Genomic DNA, 17,504 nt, shown 5'->3' with positions numbered 1-17,504 from the left:
CCGCCTTGACACCAAAAATGTTAATAATCGTGGTCAAATGCTTTGCTGAATCGTGTTGTTGTCTGTTGACTACATGAATCGGCACGCTTTGATGCGCGCTTTTCCGCGGACACTTAATTCCGCCAAGGGCACCGCGATACCATCTGGTGGTCGAGGCATCCAGACAGAGCAGCATATATGCTGCTCGGCTGCGAACTACGGCGCAGAGAAGAACATGACAACCGATAACTTATTTTCTTTCTTCTTTAATAAGGAGCGCGCACAAGGCAAGAGCTGTACTTGTAGGCGACTCTCTGGGGCGAGCCCATATAAATCGCGCTAGCTATATATACGGAACAGCAAGACGCAAATAAATGCCAAACGCTGGACCACAGAACTGCCAATGCTAGTCGGTTCCTGCTGTGGCATTTCGCCCAATGAGCAGGCATCCTTGCAAGCATCTAGCTCTACCCCTTGTACCAAATAGTGAGCATAATTCCATCATGCTCCGTGATAAATTTTTATTCATTTGCTGATTGTACGCTGACCGCGCGATACTCTGGGCCTCATGCTACGACGCATCCGTATATTTGTTTCGGTAGGAGCACGCCAACCTCATCGTCAAGCGTAGTGTCGGGCAAAGCCTACCACAATTAGAGAATAATATGCGATATGTTTGAGCGCGAGGCGGTTCAGTTGGAACGGGGGAAATGTTTTTAAATTGCCTTTGCACATCCATATGAGTTACGACGGGCATTCGTTAGTTCCGTCTTGGGGCACTGACATAATGTGTAGTCGTCTTTTTTTTTCTTTTTTTTTTTTGCCTTCCGCGTTATTCCCGCATGGGAATGCCGGTAGATGTGACACTTCAGGCACGCAGTCGTTCAAATTTGCGGACCGGCCGATGCAAGATGCATCGTATTTACCTCGCGTGAACAAGTGTTTATGCTAGAGAAGGGGTGGGAGACCAGGGAAGAGGGAAGCACATCATCTCTCCCTGCTGTCATCGATCTCGTTGACGCCCTCTGGCCAGAGGTCCGGGCGCCTACGGCGGCGGATCACGTCGACGAGCAACCTGCGAAGCCCCGCGATGCGCGTCGTGACGGCATCGTTGTCGAGCACATAGCAGCCCACGTTGTAGCTGACGATGACCTCGTGTGCGACGACGCCCTCGAGCCTGACGCAGCCGTCCACCTCAGCTCGGTGGTAGGTCATGTTGTAGAAGCGGACGCACAGCTGCGCGATCTGCTCGGGCCAGCAGATGGGCGGCGGATCGCGGCCTGCGTGGCGCGACATTCACGCACATCAGTGAGCCGCTCGCAATGCGAATACCGTTACGAATGTTGAAAAAGAAAATACGGGAGCTGTAAAAAATATCATTCGCAGACCACAGGCACGCGCGTGTGCAGCTTGAAATTGAGCCGCGAACTGTCTGCACTGGTTCGTAACGCTCGACAAAAGTTCCTACGCAGAAATGGCGAAAAAGGCTATATACTATTTATGTGACATTTGACTGCCTCTGCACGGAGGCCTGCGGTTGACACGTGTACACTTCACCTGAGATGGAGGGTCCAAATGCAATGCAGTTCGAGAATTTCCCGGGGCATGCAGGTGCATATGCGTGCAACCAGCGCGTGCGTACTCATGTGTTCTAGGTTCCGCAACCGGCATATAGCGGCGGAGAAATTAAAGTTTATATCATGGCTCCTGTGTTGGAAAAATGTTTGCCAGCGATTTTGTGCTTGGCGCGAATGTTAACGGTACTGAGAAGGAAAACTAGGAGAGGCCCTACCCCGTCCGCGCGCTAGGAGAAAAGTGTGGAAGAAACGATGTTGTAGTACGTTCTCCTTTCTTTTTTCTTTTTGCTATTTTTTTTATTTCTTTTGCTGTAGCGGCCACGCCTTTCGGGCCACAGTGGCGGCTTTGTTATGGTTGTGTGCGCTCACACGTGTTGCTCCGTTGTTTCGTTCTGTGGCAAAGGCGCCATGTGGGCAGGTTTGCGTTGGTCTCCGTGTTTTGTTGCGCTGTGTTATCTGGACCGTGCTTTCCCGGATGTTGCTGTGGCCAGGTGGGACAGGAGGAACTAAATGTCGTGAAATGAACGCACATGCAACGCTGTACGCAATGTACTGCGCCACGGCAATGGCAACGGACGAAGGAATACCGCGGGAAATTTTGCCCTCATTGACGGAATGATGCTAACGTGCCATCGCAGGCCGAAACCGATGCGTTTCAGAATCTGTACAATGAACGCCTTGCAGGTCAGTGATTCCTGCTTTTGACAGCACATGGTGCATTTGCGGCACGTAGAATGTACGTTATGCAAGAATGCATAGTCTTGGTTTTAGAACATTCGTGTTCACTAACAACTTGCTTTTGTGCATATTAAAACACATGTTGCTTAACCGTTGCTTGTTTCTCGCAGTAATCGCGACAGCACGAAGTCTTTTAAGCAGAGCGCGTTCGAGGTTCATGCACACCTGCACAGGTGTACCTCAATACACGTGCTGATAGAGCGTTACGCAGAATATGTGCATTTTGCTGCCCTAGGCACCGTGCGCCGGCCAGCCGACGCTTCATCCTGGAAGATGGGAAAGAAGCGGCTGATTTGGCTTAAGGAACGAATCCTCCCTACCACAGGCGTATCTTATCTGTGCGCGCGAGAAGCACAGGGAAGGGAAGGGTAGCGGATGCGCAGCAAGAGCGAGCAAGGCTCCACAGAACGCACGCCCGCGAACACATCAAACGACTGTTCCATGGTCGCACGTATAGGCCGGTTCTACGCGCGTACTGTTCTGCACCGTGCGCCGGCTATCGCAAAACTTTGGTTCCGTGAAGCTTCACTTACCGTAGGAAGAAGGCACCTCAGGCCGCAGTCAATGAATCTAAACGCGGAGTCAGAAATGACATTCTGCCCCCTCGCCGGCGCGCTGTCGTAGTGATGCGCGGCCACCCGAAGTTTGTTCAATAAAGCACGACGATTCCTCAAGCCGCAGCGCGAATATGTGTTTGTGCTCATAAACTCCATATGGATCGCAAATGGGTCAGTGTGTCGTACGTGTTTCCAGTGCATTCTTGCAGTGCAGTGAGAATGCGTACATTTTTTTTTTCGTATCGCCAGACGTCTAGCTCGCAAGACCGCCTGAGAGCCCCAGGTAGCCCAAGCAGAGAAAAGCAAGTAGAAGGCAGCGATAAAGGTGACCTTCTTTTTAAAACACGCAAGAACTGGGCAGCGGCTGGTACCTGCGGTTGATGAGAACATTTCTGGCCTTATAAGGCATGTTTATTTTCAGAAAAGCCGGTAAAAGCAGCCGATTCGACCTCCCGACCCAATTTGCGAAGTTCATTATGAACTTCTTTCAACATGACTCTGGCAACGGTAATGCAATGAGACATCGTGATTGTTTGGTACTGCTGCGGAGCGCGCGTGTCCGAGCAGCCCGGTTGCGCGCAGCGCGGCGTGGTTTCGCGAAAAATGTAAACAAGAGAGGAGAGCTGGCCAGATAGGCGGAGCAACGCCATGAGCAACGCCAACTTTTGGCTTCACTTATATAGCTTCACAAACAGTGACGTCAGGGCCCCTCCTCAGTTTCCTTCCTCCATGGTACTGGGCGTGTCACTTTGTCAAGAGCGCTCCAGTGCGTTGCAGAGCAAATAAAACTTTAGGCCAACATCGCGCGCGCGCTATGTTGAATCGAGAGACAGCAGGTGGGCAGAGTTCTGACTGGTGTGTCATGCGAAGAGCGCTGCAAACGGATGCCAAAGGTTTCCTTCGAATGACGCCGGATTTTGCGCCAGTGGTAACACGTGGGCTTCACTAGACAAAAACAGCCTGGCTGAACTCGCGTTCTGCGGGTCGATGAGGTGTCGGCCATTAGTATCAACAGGCGTATTATCTTCCACTGCTTACCTGACACGGTTCGGTTGAGGACAACGCTGTCGTCGATGGAGATGCTGAAGCCCAAAGCGTACTGGTCGGGGTAGTACGTCAGGTTGCTGCAGGCTGCAAAGCAATACAAGTTTCACTAAACCCATCTAACGGAGCTTGAGCTATGGGCAGGTGAAGGGAATCGGAAACGACAACGCAGTTGACAAAACGTGAGGATAGTTTAAGCATCGAGTAGCGTACAGAAAGAAATGTCCACATTTTTTGGGGGCTCGAACTGAAGTGACCTTAACGCGGTAATTGTTGTGATCACTTTTATACTGGGCATTTGTTTTCCATCTGCGTCCTGGCTACACCGTACCACATGCATGCGCGACCTACAAGACCGCGCGCCATACAACAAAGAAGAAAAAAAAACGCCAATTATTTTGTGTATCATTGTACTAGTTTACAGTGATACGGTACTTTCAAGAGCTAGGTGCTGTATTGTTTAGCTCTTATCGGGCGCTTCATTGCTGAAGGTCTAGTTCGAGCGAAGTTTCACTGTGCGAGTACAAAAACAAAACAATATCACCAGCGTCCTTTCCAACAGGTATGCAGTGTCCGACAAAAATTTCCAAGCCACTGTGCGCGCGAGGAGAGCTGCTCCTCGGCTGTACGCCACTGGGCTTCTGTCAAGTCAGAGTCCGAGGAGTTCTGCTTATCTTTTAGAGCATTGGAGTGCTGAGGACGTAGTACAATTAAGGCCCTCGTCACGGTCTTGATTCGAGCTGTAACGGCGCGTTGACTGGCTTGGGCGCATTTGAGAAGGACTTACCAGTACTGCACAATGAGTAATGTTGCGGCCTCGAAAGCGCAACAACAAACGTGACCACTTGCTGGGAAGGTCAAGCGGATTCAGACGCAGGTGTAGAAAAGATGATTCGACACTATGCGGCACCGTGTTCTTTACTATCGTGCATTCTCAAACTGCGCTCCATGAACTGCAACAGACTGCCTCCGCTCCGTTAAACCTCGTGAAGGGAGTGACTACCTTTGTTCTTGATGCCGAAGCGTGGCGCTGACATGTTGAAGCAGCAGCCGCACTCGTTGCCGACGCACTGGCACCAGCGGCTGTCGCTGGGCCAGATCACCGTCTTGTTCGCCGGATCCTCTGCGCCCGGCTCGGGTACCACTTCGTCTAACTGCGACGCGTCGCCGGCGAGCGGGTCTGCTCCCCAAGCTGTGCGCATGTGTTCAACAAAAATACCGTGAAGATCCACCCTCTAATTCGTTTGCATCTATTAATACGAGAGAGAGGGAGCTAGGTTTTATTCACAGGAAAGGCAGAGTGGTCGGTCTGAGCTGGTGCGCTCCAGCTGGCTCCTCTGCATTAGGGAAGAGGGAAGGAGGAGTGAAAGTATGGGGATGAATGATGATAAGAAGAGAACGAGTGAACGCGTATGTATATGGTCCTATACAGGGTGCTCATTTTCAAGTTTTATGGAATTTTTAAAGATAGCCTGTCGCAGATAACATATTCAAGTGCTTGAGCTGGATGATTCAGAGAGGCGGATAGTACTTGCACGAGAAATCAAAACACATGTCCAACTAATTAACAAGATACACTAATTATCTATTGAATTAATTACTTTGCGGCACTTATTGCAATTTACAAATTGTAGCCCGTGAGTTTTCAAGGCGTGTCCACTTGGAATAAATTTCCAGAATAATGCCAGTTTGGAGATATGCGCCCTCAAACTTGCCGTAAAAATGCAATGTTGTTCCGCTTACTTTTTTAACAAAACGCTATTTTATGCTCTGGAGCAGAAAAGCAACTGGAACGCCCATGCATTTCGTTCCACACTTTAGGAAATAATATCTAGAAACTGATTGCATACTGAAAATTCGAATCAAGTGGATAGGCCTTGCAAGCTCCCCGGCTACAATTCGTAAATTGCAATATGTGCCGTAAAGTTATTATTAGTGATTTTCGTTAATTAGTTGAACACGTGTTTCGATTTCTCGTGCAAGCACTGTCTGCCTCTTCGGATAATCAAGCTCAAGGACAAGAATTATGCCATCTGCCACAGGCGATTTCTACAAGTTCCATAAAACTTAAAAACGATCACCCTGTATAACAAAGCCGCTCGTCCAGTCCTGTGGCATGCAGGAACTCGCATCTGTCCATACGAGATCAGCATTACTGCTCAATGACAGCAGTTAAACAAGGACACAGTTTGCGTCGTGTACGTGCTTACGAAGCACGAATAAGGGCTGTCCCGTGCATGCGTGCCCAGCGCATACCTTCGGAGCTGGCTTCTCCACATTATTGGACATTGTGCGGAGAAGCCCGCTTCTGTGATGATCATTTTGCAAGCGATTGTGCCACCAGAACATCGGTTTGTGTTAAAGGGAACATTTGGGGTTAATCGAGCTGCCACGAGCAGCTTTCCCCCCCACTTTGCCTCCGCAATACTCTATTTTGTTTTGTGGAAAATAAAGCGTACTTCCTTACTATATGTGATTGCAGAGTGCGGTGCGCACGCCGCGTGCTGAACTCGGTTTTCGGAGCGCGTCGTGGCATTTACTCCCAGTAACTCGTGCACCAACAGGTGGCTTGGCCTGTACTAGTAATGTTTCATGCGTTACAATGCCAAGCAGTCAACGGGAACCCCTACGTGCGTGCGTGTATTGATTGATTGATTGATTTTGATGTCCTAAAACAACTACGGGGTTATTAGAGGCGCCGTAGTGGAGCGCTACGGATTAATTAGACCACTTGGGGTTCTTTGACGTGCACCTAAATCTAAGCACACGAGCGTTTTTTGCATTTCGCCCCCATTGAAATGCGGACGCCGTGGCCGGTATTTGATCCCGCGACCTCGTGCTTAGCAGAAACAAGAACAAACTTAAGGTGTGTATACGCGCGGATTTGAGCTGGCATCTACATGATGAAAAAGCGAAGCGCCGCGCCAAAATTATTGCTGGGATCGGTCTCTCCGCGCGCCGCGTGGCCGCCGAGTTTCAGCTTCTTTTAAAAAAAATATGCAGATCCAACGCACATCTTGGAATCTATGGGAACCGAAACTTTGGGGAAGCGGTTAAATACGTGCCATAAGTTTGCCCATTTAATTCCTGCGCCTTTGACGTAAAGGAAACTAACGCGTGCTCATGCGCTCTTGCGCACCCGCGCTGTAGTTGCCTTTGGCGCACTCGAAGCATACATGAGACGATGGCCTAATTGTTAGATCGTCGGGCAGCTGTGCAGGGGGTACCGAGGATCGATCTCGACATGGGGCGCGTAATTCAATTTTTTTTTTAGATATGAGCTATTCGGTAACACAGCAGCGACATCCAGCGGCCACGGTCAGGAAAAGTTTGCAAAGAAAGTTTAAATCATTGGTGCGTTGTGTCACCTGTTGTAACGAACAAGTTTCATTTTATTGCGCCTTATAAATACAAAGGGTTGTGTATGTATGCATATAGTTGCTATACGAGCTTTTTCCATCGCAATTGAGCAAGGGGCAGCTGCATGGCCATTGTACAGTGGCAAGCTTTTCCAAGCTGACCGTGCACGTTGGCGAACGTGAGAGCTCGTGTCAAAACGACAGAAAGGACCTGCTGATGTGCGCCTGCAGTGAGCGAAGTGGATGACCACTGCTAATATATGTGCAGCGGGATGTGCTGTATACATACAGCGTATATGCCTCTTGCTCTATCGTTTGGCCACAGCTTCCACGTGATAGCTTGTTTCATACTTATTTAGAGACTCTGATGCTTTCCGCATCCTGCAGACATCCTCGCACGTGCTTGCATATGCTGCAGACGTGTTGCGTCATTGATTTTTGCACTGTACATGCGAAAAACGATTTGTCTACGCCAATGCCTTATTATCATTCGTTATAAATCACCGAATCGTTTTATTTATTTATTTATTTATTTATTTATTTATTTATTTATTTATTTATTTGTTTGTTTATTTATTTATTTATTTATTTATTTATTTATTTATTTATTTATTTATTTATTTATACTGTCAGCCGTAATGCGGGTACAGGGTGAATGCAAACAATACAATTCAACAAGTGCGCACAGCCACAAGTACAAGCATTTTTACCAACCTAGTTCAGTCAACTAGAAACCAACAACCACCGTAACGCAATCGTCTAGCGGCTGTGAGGATTACAGGACGCAAGTGCAACAGATTTGCCGACCAATATTCACAACATTACGCTGGGTTCGGAGTCTGGGCTCGACGAATCTGTTGGTAGTTTCGAAGTTTTTCTGCCTTGTTTTCACGTCTACCGTTCCGATCGCAATGAGCATGGCGGTGGAGTCTTTCTACTTGTTGACTCGTGCTTGCAGTCGTCTCCCGTGTTAATCCCAACTGATTGCCCCGAGTCAGTTTGGTGCAATATCCGATTTCAAACTGGGCAGTTGCTGACAGTTGGCTCCTTTTACCGTTCCCCCGCTTCCACATCGCCTGAGACCTTCACAGCTCTCTCCGTGTTTCTTTCTACGATAAATCATGACTATCTCATTGGCGGTGATTTCAATATGCCTGACGTGAGTTGGGTTCACAATAATCCTGTCCTTGTTAATTATTCTGCTCTGTCTGTAGCATTCCGCGAAGCAATAGTTACCAATGATATTTATCAGTTTGTTACTCAACCTACTAGGTGTGGTCCGAATCGCTCTTCTGTCTTAGATCTCCTCTATTAAACCAGCCATTGCTTGTGACTCACAACGCCGTAATTCCCGGTATTAGTAACCATGACTGCATTGTGGCGCACGTTCAGATCGTCTCCTTCTCATGTGTACATGATCACCCAAGGAAGGTATATTTTTTTAGAAAGACAATTATGTTTCATTATCTAATGATCTTGCCATATTCCTGCAGGAATTCAGTCACTTAGCTCAGTCCGCAGATTGCAATACTCTATGGGATAGATTTTGCGCCACACTAAAGCAGTTGGTTGACACACATGTTCCATGTAAACATTTGTCTGCAAGAAAAAAAAAACGTAGTGATAACCCTTGGGTTTCTCAGGAGGTGAAGCGAATGATTAATAAGAGGCATCGTCTTTTGAATGCTTATAGAAAGCAGCGTAACCCTTCTGTATTTGTAATGCTAAAATCCCTTGAAAAATATCTAAAAGTAAAACAACAAGGTTGCTAAGGAAAAATACTTCTTAGCATTGGGCCCAAAGTTACAAAATAACCCGAAAGAAATGTGGAAGTGTTTAAAAACAATTAGCAAAGAATCAGTTGGCATCCCGAGCTTAAAAAACGGCAGTGTACTTCTTGCTTCAATGTTTATTTCCAGTCTTTCACAACTCCCTGTCGTAATGAATTACCGCATATTCCCGACAATGTGTTCGAACCTACGCCGGGGCTGGTCGTGACACACGGTGGTATACTTAAGTTACTTGACAATATAAATGCTTCTTCTGCAAGTGGTCCAGATGGTATACCTTCTTATGTGTTAAAGGCTTGTTCTGACATAATCGCCCACTATCTGGTTATTATATTTGAGAATTGTTAAGTACGTCTTGTTTACGTAAGGAGTGGAAAGTTGCAAGCGTGGTACCAATCCATAAAAGTGGCCTAAATATGTTGTCTCCAACTACAGGCCAATTTCTCTAACGAGTGTGTGTAGTAAAACACTGGAGCACATAGTGTACAGTGCCATAATAAAACATCCAGAAAACAATGACTGTTTTAGCGAATATCAGCATGGTTTAAGGTCAGATCGTTCTTGTTCGGCACAGCTCCTAGAATTCAGCCAAGATCTTTTTCATTCATTCGATCCCGGTGTACAGACCGACTATATATTTCTAGATTTCAAAAAGGCATTTGATTCTGTTCCCCATGTTTTGCTGTTACATAAGCTGTCATCCCTCGGTATCTCTCCTTCATTGCTTGATTGGATTAAGTGTTATCTACAAGAACGCATGCAACGTATTGTAATTAATAGCTCACAATCTGATTATATTGCTGTTACGTCGGTAGTTCCTCAGGGATCTATTTTGGGGCCATTGCTATTTTTGGAATACATCAATGATATTGCTCAGGTTGTGTCATGCAAAGTGCGTCTGTATGCGGATGATTGTGTGATTTATCACTGCATTAGGTCTTCCACTGACCACGAGTAGTTGCAACGCAATTTGGACTGTATAACACGCTGGTGTGTTAAGTGGCAGATGTCTTTATACGTCTCCTTTACACGTAAACAAGATCCATACCTGTTTCATTATAAATTAGACAATGTCCAGCTATCGCGAGTAACTGAGTATAAGGATCTTGTTGTTTATTTCTCATCGAATTTAACTTGGAGTAAGCACGTTGAATATGTTACAGCGAAAGCCTGTAAAATGCTAAATTTTGTTAAACGCAACTTACGGTTAGCATTTCCCAAAATTAAAGAACTACATTACTTTTCGAACGTAAGACCCATATTAGAGTATGTCTGTATGGCCTGGGACCCGCAAACTAAAACTCTGTGTAATATGCTCGAGCATGTACAAAACAGCGCAGCCCGTTTTGTCTGTAGTAATTATGACTTTAATTATAGTATTACTGCACTTAAGGATAGCTTGTGGTGAGAATTATTAAGCACATGCAGACAAAACATGAGATTAAAATGTTTTTAAAAATTCATTTCGGTATAGTTAATATATATAGATAAAGAAACTTACCTTTTATCTGCTCATTTCTGATCTCACAGAAGTGACCACTCTTTAAAAATAAGAGAAATTATTTGTAGAACGAACGTCTTCCAGCATTCGTTTTTTTCCACACACAATATCACGGTGGAATCAGCTACCGCAGGAAAGTGCTGACTGTCGCACTGAAGCACCGTTCAGAGCATTTCTGTTGAACTTATAGCGGAGTGAACCTATCTATTGTGTTATTTTTGTTTGATCAGTCGTGTATGTTATCGAGCTTATGTAACAATGTGTATTCCCCCCGCCCCTGCAATGAAGCCTTCGGGCGCTGCAGGTACTTCAAATAAATAAATAAATAAATAAATAACTAAATAAATAAATAAATAAATAAATAAAAAAAAATAAATAAATAATAGTGTTCAATGCCGAATGTACTGAGAACTGGTCTGCTTGCTCTGAGATAACTGAATAAATTAAGTAACCAACCACGAATAGCCGGACTGTAACATGGGGCGGGGTGGAAACTGCAATGTCATTGATGTCGCATAAAAACACCATGGGACCTAGCGCAGACCCCTGAAGGACACCTGAGGGTACCCCCAGGACGTCAGATTTTGCGCCATTTACCTCCACGAACGGAGAATCCAATGCTCTTACTGACATTTTTAATGCCAAGAATGAATATAAAGTTGTAAAGATATCGTACCCACCCAGTGTAGGGCAAGCGACGGTATGCATACGCAGAACCCAAAGTCAGTTTTTTTTTTCTTTTGTATGAAGGTTGGTACGTTAGGGTACAAGATGGATACGATATCGCTAAGTGATGTATGCAATGTTTTGCATACGTCTGTAGCGGGCACAACGCTAACACAAGATAAGGTACCGTGATGTTCACACGCACGAGCACGGGTGTGCCAGTGGCTGGCCTCTTATTTGACGTTCTCCGACGGGACACAGCTGGTATATTCAACTAACAAAATATCCTAGGGTTTTACGGGTCAAAACTAATATCTGATTATGAGGCACGCCGTAGTGGGGGACTCCGGATTAATTCTGACCACCTGGTGTTCGTTAACGTGCACTTCAATGCACGGTACACGGGCGTTCTTGCATTTCGTCCTCATCGAAATGTGGCCGCCGCGGCCGGCATCTGATACCTTTACCTCGTGCTTAGCAGCGCACGCCAAAGCTACTAAGCAACCGTGGCGGGTCATATTCATCTAATTAACGTTCTCAAAGACAATGCACTCGAAAATAAACTACGTAAAGCTAAAAAATAAGCTGGAGGCGTACAACTTTGTGTTATAATTTGAACATATCAGAAAACATCTCTCACGAGGAAACCAAAAGACCAAAATATTCGTGGTGGTTGACTATTCACATATATAGGTCGAAAAATGTCTAGTTGCCGATGTCCTGGGTAGAATACCCAAAATTAGATCCCCGACACAGATGCCCATCTCCGAAGTCGTGCGTGTAAATATGGAAGCGAGCTGCAGGTGTCCCAAGGACGAATTTTCACTGGGCGTGGCGGCTTTAAAGCTCGACTCACACGACGGGCCGAATTCCGCAAACAAGCATGACGTGGCTGAGCCACAACGAATTGCACCTCCAGCAGCTTATCTGCGTATGGCATGATTGGGCGCCACTGAGCCACGTAACGCTCGTCCGCTGGATTTTGGTCCGTCGTGGGAATGTACAGCTTTAGGGGGCTTTACTGAGCGTGTATACTGACCGTGCTGATTCGCCAGCGCCGAACTCACGAGAACGGACGACGCGAAGGCCAGGACGAGTAGCAGCGGCGGTGACATGATGGCGCACCCGCGTCCGCTGGCCACGATATCTGAATGTCTGGATGCTGGCAAGTCTGCCGCTCTGTGCGCCTATCTATATACGCGTTCAGCCGTCGCGAGTTGGACGCCCTCCCCGTCCCCGTGTATATCGGATGTCGTTTCGAGCCTTGGCCCTCACGCTCGAGTGCTGATATGGGGCCGCCGCCTCTGCCGCTGCCCCCATGTATGCGCCATGGTGACAGCCGACAGAAGCCCCGCGCACACATTCGCAAGCGCCGGGTGCTTATCCTTCCGGGCCACTGATCTGATTCCTTTCTGGCAACCACGACTCGAAGTGGACGGGGTAAAACATGACTATCATCATCACCATCAGCCTGGTTACGCCCACTGCAGGACAAAGGCCTCTCCCATACTTCTCCAACTACCCCGGTCATGAACTAATTGTAGCCATGTTGTCCCTGCAAACTTCTTAATCTCATCCGCCCACCTAACTTACTGCCGCCCCCTGGAACGCTTCCTTTCCCTTGGAAACCAGTCCGTAACCCTTAATGACCATCGGTTATCTTCCCTCCTCATTACATGTCCTGCCCACGCGCATTTCCTTTCTTTTATTTCAACTAAGATGTCATTAACTCGCGTTTGTTCCCTCACCTAATCTGCTCTTTTCTTATCCCTTAACGTTACACTCATCATTCTTCTTTCCATAGCTCGTTGCGTCGTCCTCAATTTAAGTAGAACCCTTTTCGCAAGTCTCCAGGTTTCTGCCCCGTACGTGAGTACTGGTAAGACACAACTGTTATACACTTTTCCCTTGAGGGATAATGGCAACCTGCTGTTCATGATCTGAGAATGCCTGCCAAACGCACCCCAGCCCATTCTTATTCTTCTGATTATTTCTGTCTCGTGATCCGGATCCGCGGTCACTACCTGTCCTAAGTATAGATGTATTCCCTTGCCACTTCCAGTGCCTCGCTACCTATCGTACACTGCTGTTCTCTTCCGAGACTGTTAAACATTAGTTTTCTGCAGATTAATTTTTAGACCCACCCTTCTGCTTTTCCTCTCCAGGTCAGTGAGCATGCATTGCAATTGGTCCCCTGAGTTACTAAGCAAGATAATATCATCAGCGAATCGCAAGTTACTAAGGTATTCTCCATTAACTTTTATCCCCAATTCTTCGCAATGCAGGTCCCTGAATACCTCCTGTAAACACGCTGTGAGTAGCATTGGAGAGGTCGTATCTCCCTGCCTAACGCATTTCTTTATTGGGATTTTGTTACTTTCTTTATGGAGGACTACGGTGGCTGGTGGAGCCGCTATAGATATCTTTCAGTATTTTTACATACGGCTCGTCTACACCCTGATTCCTTAATTCCTCCATGACTGCTGAGGTTTCGACAGAATCAAACGCTTTCTCGTAAGCAATGAAAGCTATATTTAAGGGTTGGTTATATTCCGCACATTTTTCTATCACCTGATTGACAGTGTGAATATGGTCTATTGTTGAGTAGCCTTTACGGAATCCTGCCTGGTCCTTTGGTGGACGGAAGTCTAAGGTATTCCTGATTCTATTTGCAATTACCTTAGTAAATAATTTGTAGGCAACGGACAGTGAGCTGATCGGTCTAAATTTTTTAAGTCTTTGGCGTCCCCTTTATTATGGATTAGGATTATGTTAGCGTTCTTCCAAGATTCCGGTACGCTCGAGGTCATGAGGCATTGCGTATACAGGGTGGCCAGTTTTTCTAGAACAATCTGCCCACCATCCTTCAACAAGTCTGCTGTTACCTGATCCTCCCCAGCTGCCTTCCCCCTTTGCATAGCTCCCAATGCTTTCTTTACTTCTTCTGGCGTTACTCGTGGGATTTCAAATTCCTCTAGACTATTCTCTCTTCCATTATCGTCGTGGGTGCCACTGGTACTGTATAAATCTCTATAGAACTCCTCAGCCACTTGAACTATCTCATCCATATTAGTAATGATATTGCCGGCTTTGTCTCTTAACGCATACATCTGATTCTCGTCTATTGCTAGTTTCTTCTTCACTGCTTTTAGGCTTCCCCCGTTTCTGAGAGCATGCTCAATTCTATCCATATTATAGTTTCTGATGTCCGCTGTCTTACGCTTGTTGATTAACTTAGAAAGTTCTGCCAGTTCTATTCTAGCTGTAGGGTTAGAGGCTTTCATACATTGGCGTTTCTTAATCAGATCTTTCGTCTCCTGCGATAGCTTACCGGTATCCTGTCTAACGAAGTTACCACCGACTTCTATTGCACACTCCTTAATGATGCCCATAAGATTTTCGTTCATTGATTCAACACTAAGGTCCTCTTCCTCCGTTAAATCCGAATACCTGTTTTGTAGCTTGATCCGGAATTCCTCTATTTTCCCTCTTACCGCTAACTCATTGATCGGCTTGTTATGTACCAGTTTCTTCCATTCTCTCCTCAAGTCTAGGCTAATTCGAGATCTTACCATCCTATGGTCACTGCAGCGCACCTTGCCGAGCACGTCCACATCTTGTATGATGCCAGGGTTAGCGCAGAGTATGAAATCTCTTTGATTTCTAGTCTCGCCATTCGGGCTCCTCCACGTCCACTTTCGGCTATCCCGCTTGCGGAAGAAGGTATTCATTATCCGCATATTATTCTGTTCTGCAAATTCTACTAATAACTCTTCTCTGCTATTCCTAGAGCCTATGCCATATTCCCCCACTGACTTGTCTCCAGCCTGCTTCTTGCTTACCCTGGCGTTGAAGTCGCCGATCAGTATAGTGTATTTTGTTTTGACTTTACCCATCGCCGATTCAACGTCTTCATAGAAGCTTTCGACTTCCTGGTCATGTTACCAGCTATGTCCTTATTAATCAGGAATCCGACTCCTAGTTCTCGTCTCTCCGCTAAGCCCCGGTAGCACAGGACGTGCCCTCTTTTTAGCACTGAATATGCTTCTTTTGCCCTCCTAACTTCACTGAGTTCTATTATATCCCATTTGCTGCCCTCTAATTCCTCCAATAGCACTGCTAGACTCGCCCCACTAGATAACGTTCTAGCGTTAAACGTTGCCAGGTTCAGTTTCCAATGGTGGCCTGTTCGGACCCAGGTATCTTAGCACCCTCTGCTGCGTCATGAAACTATATGCTGCCGGAAACATTTATGCATTTTTGAACAGATGTAGTAACAGATGCGATTCGAGATCCCTGCAGAAAAGAAAGTTTGGAGACGCTTAAGCTTCGCTTTTAAGAGTGGAACGCGATAGCATTCAAAAATCCCTGGCTGTTTGTGCACTCTTCCCGGCAACTGCAGCTTATGTAACCGTAATGTTTACCGGGAAACGCTATGCAGGAAGGTGACCTTTCTGGTAGAAACGCGGCCTCTTGCGTGGATCGCGATGCTGTGGAGGCGAGGGCCATCTGGAGGTGTTGCAAGGAACCGGGCGCGCCGCTTTATGGCCTTGAAGATTTGCGCACGCCGGCGCGCTAATCTCGGTGGCCATGGCCGCTCTATGAATGGTAGAAACGCGGGAAAAGGCGTTTGTGTTTTGAGTTTCCACGTAAGAGAATTATGTTTTAGCGTATATTCAAATTGCAATCCGACGCTATCTTGTCTGTAGGTTGTGATTAGGTCGTACATCACGATTTTTCTGACGTATCTTACCTTGAGAAATTCAATTAGTTTAGTAACTTCCTTGCGCTACACGGAGGGCCTGCGTGGTTGGATATGCTTGGTTTGACATGGTATTTTCCTTAACGATGCTGGACGCGGGCCGCCGATGCAAGATTTTCTGCGACGCGGGGCGCGTAGCGCTATCCCGTTAAAATTAGCAGTGATGCAAGTTAGATGATGCCCCGTACAAAGTGAGGTCGAAGCGTCTTTGCCGAACAGGAAATAAGAGGAAGAGCGAAATGTTACGGCCATGCGGCGCAGTCTTTTCGCGCCACGCGTCTCGGGAATCAAACGCGTGCGTCGCGACCGTTGTTGCGTTTCGCCTGCGACACGTGGTTTTGCCGGCGCGACTGCGGCGGGGCGGCAGACATTTTGGCCCGATCGTCGTCGCCGCAACACTCATCGCCAGGTGTTTCCAGGCGCGTCTGCGGCGATGCGACCGCCTAGGGATCCTCCTCGCATTCCAGTCATTGTGCCCGAAACAGGCGATGCCAAAGCAGGGATCTCATTCCAGTTATTGGGCCCGAAACAGGCGATGCCAAAGCAGGGATCTCGTTCCAGTCATTGTGCCCGAAACAGGCGATGCCAAAGCAGGGATCTCATTCCAGTTATTGGGCCCGAAACAGGCGATGCAAAAGCAGGGATCTCGTTCCAGTCATTGTGCCCGAAACAGGCGATGCCAAAGCAGGGACCATCCTCTCATTACAGTCATTGTGTCCGACCGGCAGCGCCACGACAGGGTGCTACGAGATCGTGCGCAGCGCCACGACAGGGTGCTACGAGATCGTGCGCAGCGCCACGACAGGGTGCTACGAGATCGTGCTCGACATGGTGCTACGGCATCGCTACGACAGTGTGCGTCACCATTAGCCCATTGTACATTCACGTGCTCGTCTTTTGAGGGGTTCCTTCTTGCCCTCAACTGCGAGAGTATAAAAACAGCTGCCCCCGGACGCCAAAAAGAGGGCTCCGATTTCTTCAGTTGAGTGAAGTGCTCTCCCGTCTCTCTACTTCGGTCAAACCTGACCGCCAACTCTTTGCGATGTTAAAATAAACAAGTTGTTTCGTTGTTACCAGTCGACTCATGCTTTGCCGGGACCTTCAGATGCTTGCAGCAGTACCCCAGGCCGCCAGGCCAACGCTACCCTTGGGGCTTGCGACCCAGGTACAACCACGGGCGTCAGCGCCGAGTTCCCAACAGATCGTACCAGCAGTCGGATCCCAAACATCTGGTTGGCAGCGGTGAGATCGCCTACGACTTCAAACAACTGTCTGCCAGCGGTGAGATCGCGACAACGGAGGCCAGCAGCGAAGAGATGCAGTTGACTGTATGCTGAGCAGCTCAACGACGATCCGGGAGCAGTGCAACGAGCCCTGTGTGACGACTGGTTGCCTGCAGCGGAACGACTGCGCGGAATTCCTGCCTGCGAGGTTTGGTGAGTGCGGGACTTTCTTCTTCTGAGCTTTGCCAGGCTTTTGTTAGTGTCAGAAACAGAGCTGGTAATTGTGGTTGTCGTTGCTGCCGGGTTAG

At 47.4% G+C, this 17,504-nt stretch overlaps 1 protein-coding gene across 1 annotated transcript; it reads right to left on the bottom strand.

The window, feature by feature from the left end:
• Nucleotides 1-225: 225 nt before the first annotated feature.
• LOC142582183 (uncharacterized) lies at nt 226-12,405 on the bottom strand. Its single transcript, XM_075691585.1, has 4 exons — nt 12,251-12,405; nt 4,899-5,087; nt 3,890-3,982; nt 226-1,259 (listed from the first exon to the last, which is right to left on the bottom strand). The coding sequence occupies exons 1-4, from the start codon at nt 12,324-12,326 to the stop codon at nt 967-969; spliced, it is 651 nt and encodes a 216-aa protein (XP_075547700.1). The 5' UTR covers nt 12,327-12,405; the 3' UTR covers nt 226-966.
• Between the last annotated feature and the right edge of the window lie 5,099 nt (nt 12,406-17,504).

Source organism: Dermacentor variabilis, chromosome 1 (assembly GCF_050947875.1).
Source record: "Dermacentor variabilis isolate Ectoservices chromosome 1, ASM5094787v1, whole genome shotgun sequence".
Lineage (NCBI taxonomy): Eukaryota > Metazoa > Arthropoda > Arachnida > Ixodida > Ixodidae > Dermacentor > Dermacentor variabilis.
The sequence above is the reverse complement of the archived record's forward strand: the minus strand, read 5'-3'. Positions and strand labels throughout refer to the sequence as shown.

Bases quoted from the DNA above. Each gene is read 5' to 3' on its own strand.
- LOC142582183 (XM_075691585.1), bottom strand. From the start codon at position 12,326: ATGTCACCGCCGCTGCTACTCGTCCTGGCCTTCGCGTCGTCCGTTCTC. The intron at 5,088-12,250 runs GTCAGTATACAC...ACATGCGCACAG, and splicing joins GGCGCTGGCGAATCAGCACG to CTTGGGGAGCAGACCCGCTC. The intron at 1,260-3,889 runs GTAAGCAGTGGA...CGCGCCACGCAG, and splicing joins CCTCAACCGAACCGTGTCAG to GCCGCGATCCGCCGCCCATC.